Genomic DNA, 12,214 nt, shown 5'->3' on the forward strand with positions numbered 1-12,214 from the left:
GGGTGCCCCCCCACCTTCTGCCTCACTTTTTAAACCTTTGTCATGGCAGTATGTTAATGGTTCACTGCACTGTCCCAGTTTCTCTCTGTGTTTTTTTTACATCCTATTAATAGCGGTTGTCCCAGTTTCATATTCAGCAGGGGCTTTCTCTGCGCCCTGGTATATAACTTCCTGGCTCACACATCTCTGTTTTTAACCAATTCATCCGTTGCAAACATTGAGTCCTGTATTTTAAAAATAATGCATTTTTTTTTTTTTCTATTTAGGCGTTAGTTGTTTTGTGCTACAGGCCTGAGCTGTCATTCTAACTTCCAGACTGATAACTCAGTTGGTAGAGCATGAGACTCTTAATTTCAGGGCTGTGGGTTCAAGCTGCACATTGGGCAAAAAAGATTCCTGCATTGCAAGGAGTTGATGACCCAACTCTGCAGTTCTATGATCCTATCTCCAAGTGTTTTATATTAAGCCAGTACTGTATTTGGGACACGGGCTAGTACTGTATTTGGGACACGGGTGGCACTGTGGGTTAAACCACAGAGCCTAGGACTTGCCGATCAGAAGGTTGGCGGTTCGAATCCCCGCGATGGGGTGAGCTCCCGTTGCTCGGTCCCTGCTGCCAACCTAGCAGTTCGAAAGCACGTCAAAGTGCAAGTAGATAAATAGGTACCGCTCCGGCGGGAAGGTAAACGGCGTTTCCGTGCGCTGCTCTGGTTCGCCAGAAGCGGCTTAGTCATGCTGGCCACATGACCCGGAAGCTGTACGCCGGCTCCCTCGGCCAATAAAGCAAGATGAGCGCCGCAACCCCAGAGTTGGCCACGACTGGACCTAATGTTCAGGGGTCCCTTTACCTTTACCTGTAGTACTGTATTACAATACAGTCATACCTTGGGTTACAGCCGCTTCAGGTTGCATTTTTTCGGTTTGCGGACCGCCGAAACCTGGAAGTACTGGAACGGGTTACTTCCGGGTTTCGGCGGTCACGCATGCGCAGAAACACTGAATCACGCTTTGCTCATGTGCAGAAGCTTTGAATTGCAACCCGCGCATGCGCAGACACGGGTTGCGAATGCTGCGGGTTGCGAATGTGCATCCCGCACGGATCACGTTCACAACCCGAGCGTCCACTGTACAGTTGTACCTCGGGTAAAGAACTTAATTCATTCTGGAGGTCTGTTTTTAATCTGAAACCTTTCTTAACCTGAGGTAACCCACTTTAGCTAATGGGGCCTCCCGCCGTGCCATTTCTGTTCTCATCCTGAAGCAAAGTTCTTAACCCAAGGTACTATTTCTGGGTTAGCGGAGTCCGTAACCTGAAGAGTCTGCAACCCGAGGTATTAGCAGTAGCAGTGAAGGGAACAAAGACACATGCAGAGAGAGAGAAAGATAGACTGAGCAATTAGTGGTGATGGCTATATGGAATCTTTAGGTTCGGGGGCTATATATGTCTCAGTATCGGCCACATCTGCACCTTGCATTTAAAGTCATATCACACCACTTCAAGCAATCATGGCTTCCTCCAAAGGATCATGGGAACTGTAGTTTGCTGAGAGGGGACTCCTTGTCCCTTCACAGAGCCACAGTTCCCAGAGCTCCATGGGAAGAGGATTGGACTGTTAAACCGCTTTAAGAATTGTGGCTTTGCAAGGGGAATAGGGTTCTCCTAACAACTCTCAACATGCTTAACAAACTACGGTTCCCAGGATTCTTTGGGAGAAACCATGACTTGTAAAAGCGGAACATTACTGCTTCAAATGTAAGGTGCAGGTGGAGTCATAGTTGTGGGGGGCAACAAAAGCAAAGGAGGGCTAGTTCAAGCCAGTCAGATGGGCGGGGTACAAATAATAAACTATTATTATAAATTATTATTATTAATCTATCCCCTTTTTGTGGGTTTGACATAGGCATCTGGATGGCCACCGTGAAAACAGAATGCAGGACGAGATAGGCCTTTGGGCTGTTCTTACATCTTATTGCTCTGATTTGATTTATTTCAGTAAGCTTTAAGCATACCCAGATTTCATAAGCTGATCCCATCTGTGTTCTACATACAATTCCTAAAAGAGTTCCTCCAGTTGAGACAATTTAGGTAAAGGTAAAGGGACCCCTGACCATTAGGTCCAGTCGTGGCCGACTCTGGGGTTGCGGCGCTCATCTCACTTTATTGGCCGAGGGAGCCGGCGTACAGCTTCTGGGTCATGTGGCCAGCATGACTAAGCCGCTTCTGGCGAACCAGAGCAGCGCACGGAAACGCTGTTTACCTTCCCGCTGGAGTGGTACCTATTTATCTACTTGCACTTTGACATGCTTTCGAACTGCTAGGTTGGCAGGAGCAGGGACCGAGCAACGGGAGCTCACCCCGTCGCGGGGATTCGAACCGCCAACCTTCTGATCGGCAAGCCCTAATCTCTGTGGTTTAACCCACAGCGCCACCCGCGTCCCTTGAGACAATTTAAAGAGGCCCAAATTGTGGATTCTCAAAACCGTCTGCACATGATGAATGCATCTTAGAAGTGATCAAAGTATTTCATGCTCGAAATGGCATTGACACATGCACCAGGGTTAAGCAGATGTAGGGCGATTTTAATTTCTATGGTGCATAATTTGGCAGTTTGGGGCTTTTTAAATGGTTAGGCCCATAGTGTGGTTTGCACAGAGGCAGCCCCATGTTTTTGTGGCCACACCATTTCCATGTATGGTTGGCAAGATCCTCGCACAGCCCCTGCCAGTCAGAGCTAGATGAAACAGTTGTCTGACTCAGACAGATTCCTATGATCCACCCTGAGCACTTGAGAAACTCAGTGAACTCTCTCAGTCTTGGAACTCCCAATTTGAGTGGCTCACAGTTGCTTAAAGCTGCAGCCCTTGACATGTCTATTCCAAAGTAAGTCTAACTTTGATTTTCACTGTGGAATTTACTTCCAGGTAAGTGAGCCCAGGGTTGCAGCCTGCCTCGCTCTCTGTTGTCACTAGTCACAAGGCTTTAGCACTCTGTAGTCACTAGTTGTCAGGGGAAACCACCTGTACACTGATTATGGCATCACAGAAATAAATAACTGTCTTCAGAACTTTGGCAGGATTTACAATATGGTGACCATGAGCCAACCAAAGAGGCACTTTTAAGGCCCCAGTGATTTCAAGGGCAGATACCCCCAGTAAAACAAAAGGGGCAGAAAATTCCTCTAATCTTATAATTATTCAACCTTGGGTCCCCAGGTGTTGACTACAACTCCCATCATCCCTGACCAATGGGCGAAGCCGGCTGGGAACAATGGGCTCTGTAGTCCAACACCATCTGGGGAGCTTACTGACTGCAGCACTTTTAACCAGCTGCGGTTCAGAAATTCTGGTCACAGGGAGGGCCTTGCAGAGGCCCGGGCCAGGTGAAGTCTTATAAATAAGTATATAAATAATTTTCACAAAAGTTATGCTGACACATAATTTTACTTCAAGGCTTGAACCGTATCTGCATATAAAGACAAAATGATCGTGAATATGCTGACCGAGGCCCCTTTTGGAATCGGAGGCCCAGGCCAAGTGGCCCATAAGGCCGCCCCTCTGTCTGGGCCTGGTCACAGGCAGAAATCCAACAGGTGTAGCTTTCCCCAGCTTTGGTGCTGCCTATACCAAGGGACGCGGGTGGCGCTGTGGGTTAAACCACAGAGCCTAGGACTTGCCAATCAGAAGGTCGGCGGTTCGAATCCCGCAACGGGGTGAGCTCCCATTGCTCGGTCCCTGCTCCTGCCAACCTAGCAGTTCGAAAGCACGCCAAAGTGCAAGTAGATAAATAGGTACCGCTCCGGCGGGAAGGTAAACGGCGTTTCCGTGCGCTGCTCTGGTTTGCCAGAAGTGGCTTAGTAATGCTGGCCACATGACCCGGAAGCTGTACGCCAGCTCCCTCGGCCAGTAGAGCGAGATGAACGCCGCAATCCCAGAGTTGGTCACGACTGGACCTAATGGTCAGGGGTCCCTTTACCTTTACCTAAATTGTCTCAACTGGAGGAACTCTTTTAGGAATTGTATGTAGAACACAGATGGGGTCATCTTATGAAATCTGGGTATGCTTAAAGCTTACTGGAATAAATCAAATCAGAGCAATAAGATGTAAGAACAGCCCAAAGGCCTATCTCGTCCTGCATTCTGTTTTCACAGTGGCCATCCAGATGCCTATGTCAAACCCACAAAAAGGGCATAGAGTAATAATAATAATTTATAATAATAGTTTATCATTTGTACCCTGCCTATCTGACTGGGTTGAACTAGCCCTCCTTTGCCCCCCACAACTATGACTCCACCTGCACCTTACATTTAAAGCAGTAATGTTCCGCTTTTACAAATCATGGCTTCTCCCAAAGAATCCTGGGAACTGTAGTTTGTTAAGCATGTTGAGAGTTGTTAAAAAGGTAAAGGGACCCCTGACCATGAGGTCCAGTCATGGCCGACTCTGGAGTTGCGGCGCTCATCTCGCTTTATTGGCGAAGGGAGCCCGTGTACAGCTTCCGGGTCATGTGGCCAGCATGACTAAGCCGCTTCTGGCGAACCAAAGCAGCACACAGAAATGCCATTTACCTTCCTGCTGGAGCAGTACCTATTTATCTACTTGCACTTTGACATGCTTTCAAACTGCTAGGTTGGCAGGAGCAGGGATCCAGCAACGGGAGCTCACCCTGTCGCGGGGAGTTGAACCACCAACCTTCTGATCGGCAAGTCCTAGGCTCTGTGGTTTAACCCACAGCGCCACCCACGTCCCTTGAGAGTTGTTAGGAGAACCCTATTCCCCTTGCAAAGCCACAATTCTTAAAAAGGTTTAACAGTCCAACCCTCTTCCCACGGAGCTCTGGGAACTGTGGCTTTGTGAAGGGACAAGGAGTCCCCTCTCACCCTTTACCTTTTTATACCACTTTTTATTTTATTGAACCACCACGAAGAAGACAGTGCTTCTGAGCAGACAATGCCCCAGCTCCACCTCCGGTTAATCACCACCCCACTCTCCCCCTTCCCCAAGTCATCCTCGCCCCCCCCCCCCCCCGGGATCCAGAGCGGCAGCTTGGCTCCCTTCTGGGGCAAATCAGGACGTGACCCCTTTCTCTGCTGACAATAAGCTGGGAACTGCCGCTTGCCTGTGTCCCAGATGGGGCCGTGCCAGGCGACGGGTGGGTGCGGGGGACGCGATCGGTGGGGGGGGGGGTGCGTGCGTGGGGGGGGTGCTCTCCCCCCCCCCGGATCTGGGCTCCTGCTGCTGCAATGTGTGTGTGAAGCGAGGCCGTGCTCCCCTTCCCCTTCCTCCGCCTTGCTGCCCATGTGCGGCCGCGGGAGCTGATGTCATCGCTTGGGCTGCCTGAAATGTGTGTCAGTGGGGCATGCCTCCGACGCTGTCACATGCAGGCTACACATGAGCCAGCCGCGGAGGCAAGCCAGATCTTCCCTCCCCCGCTCCCTCCTGGCTCGAAAACAGGAGCGGCTAATCCCCGAGTTGAACAAGCAAAAAAGAAGCAGCAGCAAGCGAGCAAGCCTCACCCGCGCCTATACAATCCAGGGAGCGCCGGAGTAAGGGGAGTGGTGGAGAGGGGGGGAATCTGCAGCCGGAGCCGGGCTTGGAAGCACGTGGAAGTGGCGGCAGGCTGCAAAAACGCCGCTTTCGGGAACCTGAAACCATTTCGCAGCTCGGGAGCAAGCAAGCAAGCGAGCGAGCACGCGCACACTCGCATCCGCGGGAGAAAGCAAGGGAGGGGGAAGGAGGGAAGCCGCAGAGGGTTCCCTTAGCGCTTAGCCTACTTGCTCCGCCGATCGTTATTTCCATTTATTTATTTATTTTCGGCCGCTTGGAGGGGGCCGCCTCGTTTGCAAGCACACACGCACCGCACAGGTCTATTGCAACGGCTCGTCGCGATTTCTCCCTTGCAAACCCGGAGTCAAATCTGCAAACGGAAGCCGGGCGCCTGGAGACGCAGCAACATGGATAACAATTCGGGTAAGCCGGCGAGCGTTGCTGTGATGCTGCAAACTCTTCTCTCTCGCTAGGATTTTAGCGGATCGTAGGAGATGGCATCAGTTCTCTGGAAGTGGGTGGGCGCTAAAGGGGGAATGCGAAAAAAGAGGAGAGGCTGCACCCGGGTTTGTGTTTTTTGGGTTTGTGTTTTTTTGCAAGCCGTTTGCAAAATGCAATCATCTTTGTGCCATATATAAGCCGGGTTTTTAACGTTCTTTTCAGTGGCAATATCCTAGGATAGGATATCCTATCAGGTTAGATTCCCGGCACCGGAAGGCGTTCATAAGTCTGGGATTTAATTCATTTCCCATTTAGAAAAACACACATCAGCGCGCACAGAAATCCCCTTGCGTTATTTTTAGACATTTGGTATTTTCCTAGCCGAAGCGTACATTTCTGAATTGTGAGTGGGGGTTTCTAAAGACCCTTTAATGCCTGATTTCCTCCCCTTTTTATTTCTTTGCATGAAGAGCGGGGTGGCGGTGGAGGGAGAAAATAGAAATATGGTTTTAAGTGGAAAGGAGAGGGAGGGAGGGAGCCAGCCTGAAAGACGTGCAGGGGCAGTCAAGGAATGAGAAAATTATTGCTGCAATGTGGGAAGTAGTTCTGATGCGTAAAATTACTACTTGCCTTCGAAATTTGTTTTGATAAAATAGCATGCATTTGACTTGCGGGAATGCCCCGGGATTCGTGCACCTCGGTAAACAAGCCCCGTGGCATCTGACTGGCAGGCTCTGAAAAACTGCAACTCATTTCTGTTTTGTCCTCGGCTGTTGTGAAAAAAGGAGGGTGGAAATATTGCAGGTTTGGAGAGCTCTGTGTGTATGTGTGCAAATTGGAGGGGTCCAGCAGTCACCCCCATGAGGTCTCTCTGGGATGTACGAATTGATGCGTGTGGAGACCTACCAAGTGGGAAGTTGGGTTTTAGGGGAACAGGGTTGCTGAAAGCGGGGTGAGATGAGGTTAACCCAGGAAAGTGGGCCAGTGTAAAGAGAGCCAGCTTTTTACATAGGAGAGATGAGCAAGTGCTGCTTTGCACAGAATCAGACCATCCAGCCCAGACTGGCAGGTCTCGGGTAAAGGTATTTCCTTCCCAGCTTGAATTCTCTTCCCCTGGTAGATGCTAAGGATATGGGACCTTGGGCTGTGTCCTCTTTTACTCAGAAAGCGATAGTCATTCCATCACAGCAGAGAAGGCTGCCCAGCGTAGAGTTCAGCATCCTGTGAAAATATCAACTTTCTTGTTTTAAAAGGGCAAGTTTCTAGTCCTTAATCAATGCTTGGTGGCAGTAGTGGCAATGCTGGCTGAAATCTCAGATGCGGGGGGGGGGGGGGGGAGATATCTAAGCAAGGCTTCCATGGACCAGGAGATGGGTACTGGTGACCTGCATAGCTCTTTGCCTGTCCTTTTAGCAGAAGCAGAATAAATTATGCCCCCCAAAAGCAGATAGATGCAAATTTATTTAATTTGCAGCGTTTACACAGGCTGCCTGATTTTTTCTTGCATTGGCGCGGATGGAGCTTGCTGCAGAATTTTCATTTGTTTGTTTTAGTGAAGAAGGTTACAAACAGAGCCAGGCTGGGTTACGTATCTTTATATTCATGCAAGAGTGCCTTCCATATGTGTGTGGGGGGGGGGGGTTTCTCCCATCTACTACAGATCTCTGGAATACGAAATAATTTTCACAAGGAATCCTCTGCTGTGCAGTCTTTGTGGGGGACACTGTGACCTGATTGCATAGTTGCAGAGCCCTGGGTTGCCCCGTGTCTCCTCCCCCGCCCCTCATTCCTGCTAAATCATCTGTAAGAAGCTTTTGGAGTGCAGTGTAGGGGAAGCGTTTCATAGCATTAAGAGTCCCACAGATCTCCTGTTAACCCCCAGAAGTTCCTTGGTGGCCACAGAGTGACGGACTTGGGTTCAAATCTCGCTGAGGAATAGAATGAACTCGGTGGCTGTGTGAAAGCCACACTTGCCTCTCAACCCAACTGACTTTGCAGGTTTGTCATTCGAATTGAATGGAGCATGCCTTCTGCTTTGAACTCCTTTGAGGAATAAATACTATTTTTTTTGTATTTCATGCGCACTCGCATTAAAAGAACTTGGACGTTTCTAGTCCCAGGGATCATTGGGGCAGCAGGACAAGAAGCAGGAGCAACATGTCACTGCTCTGGGGCCACTTCTGGGTCAATAGCATTAGAAGCGGTCAGCCCTACTGCAGTTTAGAGGTGGGTGGTGTGCAAGATGCCATCAAGTTGCACTTGAATTCCACCGTGAAGCTTAACATCACTGTGATCCTCCCCCCCCCCCCCTTGGCTGGGGAAGCTGCTGTGCCTTCTCCACTGGGGCAATGCAGCAATCAGAAATTCTGGGACTGTTGTGACGTCACAATGGCCTCTTGAAGGTTTCCTTATCGTTCTAGGAGGCTGCTGTGGTGATTCACGACAACGCATGTTGACACTGTGCATTGTGCTACAATCTCTCGAGATGTCACTTTCCAGTTGTGGGTTAACATTGGGTTGGATGACTAACTTAAGCCCCATTGATTTCAACCTCTGTGCATGACGTAAGTCCATCCTGTTTGCCTTCTAGGCCTAATCTTTTATCAAGTGCCTACAGAAGTACAGTACGTGTGCAACTGTTGGCACCCTTGGAGACTTGGGTATTCCCTTCTAATAGGACCCATTTGGGAGCAATGCCTCCTCAATGATTGATGGCTGAAGGAAACACATACACACTCTCTTTAAGGCAGGGCTGGCCAACTTCTGTATTATGCGGTGTATCCTGCTTCTCCAAACATTGGGGCTGCAAGTGTATTTTATCACCAAACCCTTCCTTGTGGTGGTCATATTTCATAATAAAGTTGGTAAAAAGGTAAACGACTCCGACAGTTAAGTCCAGTTGCAAACAACTGGGGTTGCGGCGCTCATCTCGCTTTACTGTCCAAGGGAGCTGATGTTTGTCCGCAGACAGTTTTTCCGAGTCATGTAGCCAGCATGACTAAACTGCTTCTGGCGAAACCAGAGCAGTGCACGGAAACGCCGTTTACCTTCCTGTCAGAGCGGTACCTATTTATCTACTTGCACTTGGATGTGCTTTCGAACTGGTAGGTTGGCAGGAGCAGGGACCGAGCAACCGGAGCTCACCCCGTCGCGGGGATTCGAACTGCCGACCTTTCGATTGGCAAGCCCAAGGCTCAGTGGTTTAGACCACAGCTCCACCCGCGTCCCGATAAAGCTGGTATCTCCTAGTAAGTTTCACCTTAAAAATAATAATACTATGAAGCTCACTGGGACATAGCCGTGGTACAACATACAAAACCTAAACAGAGGGGGTGCCATTAAAATGTGGAGGTTCTGCATTTCCCCCCCATTATTTTTTTCCTTTTCTTTGTAACTGGGACAACTTTCTTCCTTAAACCCTATTCCTTAATTCAAAGTTGAATTTCCTCAAAGAACCAGTGGTGGAATGTGGGCCACCAAGGCTCATCCTCCCCGCTGCAAGGCATTCAAGGTGTCCTGCGAGACTTTGGGCTGAGTCCCTGAACCAGCATCCATCTGCCTAATCCGTCTGATGGGAGCGGCAGTCTTGACAGGTCCCTTGCTTGGAGGATCCTGGGTATACCTGCACGTGATTACCACTTGCTTGGTGCTCACCTGACTCCGCAGTCTCCTGACTTGAGCGCCGCAGGCCTTAACTGAACGTGCCCAAGGTTTTCTCCAGCTAATCACTGCTTGAGTAAGATTGCCAGGTGACTCACGGGCTGTTGAGGAGGAGGAGGCGGAAGGTGTGCATGGATGTGCCTGCTTTCAGCACCCAGGTGTGCTGCTATTTTATCTCTTCAGTAGTTAAAGATCTTGAGTGCTGGCATGGGCTGGGATAGGAGTGTCCCGCTTGCCAAATTTTCGGAGGCCGATTCCATTTACAAGGCTGAGATTCCTCTTCAAGGTTCATGTGAAGTTCAAGATTGTCTTCCACCCCGTTCGGCCTGGGACGTCGCTGCTTTGGAACATTGCAGTGAGCTTGCTGAGCCCAAAGGTAGTCGGCCATGCTGCTTCATGGTCAGACTGTGACCCAAAGAGTAGCCACTGTTGGTCAGAGCGGTCGAGACTTGGATAGATGTAGCAGATCATCTGAGTTGGTTCAAAGCAGCCTCGGGCGTTTCCTCATGAAGGAAACTCTGCAGTGGTAGAAGAAATCCTTAGTGGTCATTAGTGAATCCCTGTCAGGGAAAAAGGCCGGATGTAAATAAATTATATATATAATAAATAGAACAACAATAATTTTACATGTAAGCTACACCTGCTGAAATTCCTTCTCCTAGACTAGTATTAAAGGTGCTGTGGTGAATGCGTTGCAGCTGGCCAGACAGAACGACACCTTGTGTATGCTATTCTGGAGGTTATTACAGTTATTATTATTAATCAGATTTCTATACCGCCCTTCATCATAAAATCCCAGGGCGGTTCACAGAATAAAATACAGGATAAAAACAAGTACATAAGTACCGGTAAAACGAAACAGCAAAACAATAAACCTTCACTTCCCACAGATACATTTAAAAGGCTGCAAAATATTCTTCAGACACTACCACCCTGAGCCAATTTTTTTTGGGGGGGGGGAACCCCCTTTAAGGCCTTGCACTGACAGGACTCAGAAGGTGAATCCCACCCATACATTTCTAACAATTTCCCCTTCCCCTCAAAGCCAGTTATGGGGAAGTTGACTGTAGCCAGGAGGTTTTTATCCACTTGAAATTCCAGTTTTCTGTGGGCCAAATTCTTCCCCTGGAATTCCAGTTGCTACCACAGATTTGTCTGATAAAGAACAACTGGTGGCCGAATTCTCAGACCAGTAAGCAATTGTGTCTGTCCCTCAGTGGGGGTCCGCTTGGTTTTAATCAACAGACAATTTTTTGCTCACTGGAACAAGAAAAGTGCTTTAAAAACTCAAGGGGGGCAGGAAATTAATTTGTGGTTTTTGTGTTGTATCTTGGCTAATGGCTATTCGGAAATATTTCATGTTTTAGTTTCCAAAGGTGTGTATATGGGGAGGGAGCATTGAGTTGTGTGCACACAGTGAAATATACTTTGGGCCCCAGACTGCAGTTCCCCTATGGCCCTCCAGATGTAGTTGGACTCTGACTCCCATCATCCCTGGCCATTGGCTATGCTGCCTGGGGTTGATGGGAGTTGGAGTTCAACTGCGTCGGAAGGGTTGGCCAAGGAGCTGGTCACCCATTGGTGAAATTTTGCACCTTCCTAACTAGAATATGTTGCAACAGTTAAAGGAGACCCGAGTTTGATTCATTGAACCATATTCTCTCTCTGGCTGCCTGTGCACACCATATATTTAAAACACATTGCTGCCCCAAAGAATGCTGGGAACTCTGCCCACCACAGAGCTACAATTTCCAGTGCCTTTGAGAAACCACAGCTCCAGGATTCTTGGGGAAAGTCAAGGGCTTGAAACGTATGGGGTATATGAGGCATTCTCACTTACTGTTTCTGTTTTGCACACGGCTGCAATTCCCTGCACTTCCTTATCTGTTTCCTAGAGCTCACCTTTGCATCAGGGCTTCCCCATTCACTTCAAAAGTGTTTATGTGCAAAACTGCCCTTGAAATTAGCAGAGAAGAAGCCCACTTGAACGGCAGGGCTTTATATCTGATCCCATCTGCTGAAGTCATTCCCCATGTGTGCATGTAGGCATTGCTTTCTGCCTTTTTTTTTTTTTTACTAGTGTTTCCAAACCTGTTTCATAAGCTGTGTTATTTTGGGCGTGCAGCCAACGATCTCCTGCTATGTTTGCACATCCTTGTCCACTTATAGAAACACAGAGTGCAATAATCAGTGATCTCTGCACACAGCACTCATCTCACGATGAAAATTAGCCTGAGGTTGGCCCTTTGCCCACAGGCACCCATTCCCCTGGCACCCTAAAGATAACACATTCACAAGGAGCAGATTAGTCTAGACTCTGGGATCATGAAACACAACAAATACCCAGTGTGCATGCAGCAAAGCAGTATGCACACTGCTTGCAGAAGCAGTAAACAACATTTAGCTTATGTGTGAATGGTAGGATCTGTGCCATTTAGGACACTGACCTTATTTTACAACTTTCCCTTGAATATAAGAATGTTCACCCTCCACCCACCCCATACTAATTGTACAGCCGCAGGTGGTACTGCAGTGGTAAGGATGATCAGAGGCAGTAGTGGATGGAGC

The 12,214-nt window shown here is 48.8% G+C and overlaps 1 protein-coding gene across 5 annotated transcripts in view; it reads left to right on the forward strand.

Annotated features, from left to right (window-relative positions):
* The window catches only part of LOC308470924 (nuclear receptor subfamily 1 group D member 1-like), a 58,919-nt gene that overhangs the window by 15,685 nt on the left and 31,020 nt on the right, over positions 1-12,214 (forward strand). The window contains exon 1 of one of the 5 annotated variants that reach the window (XM_080994628.1): positions 5,348-5,968. The exons of the other annotated variants lie outside the window; for them this stretch is intronic. Coding sequence (XP_080850754.1) covers positions 5,953-5,968 — 16 coding nt within the window. The 5' untranslated portion in view covers positions 5,348-5,952. Of the gene's footprint in view, positions 1-5,347; positions 5,969-12,214 lie in introns of those variants that run through there. 5 annotated transcript variants of the gene reach the window in all.

This window comes from Podarcis pityusensis (genome assembly GCF_964106645.2).
Source record: "Podarcis pityusensis genome assembly, chromosome: 2".
In the NCBI taxonomy this organism is placed as follows: domain Eukaryota; kingdom Metazoa; phylum Chordata; class Lepidosauria; order Squamata; family Lacertidae; genus Podarcis; species Podarcis pityusensis.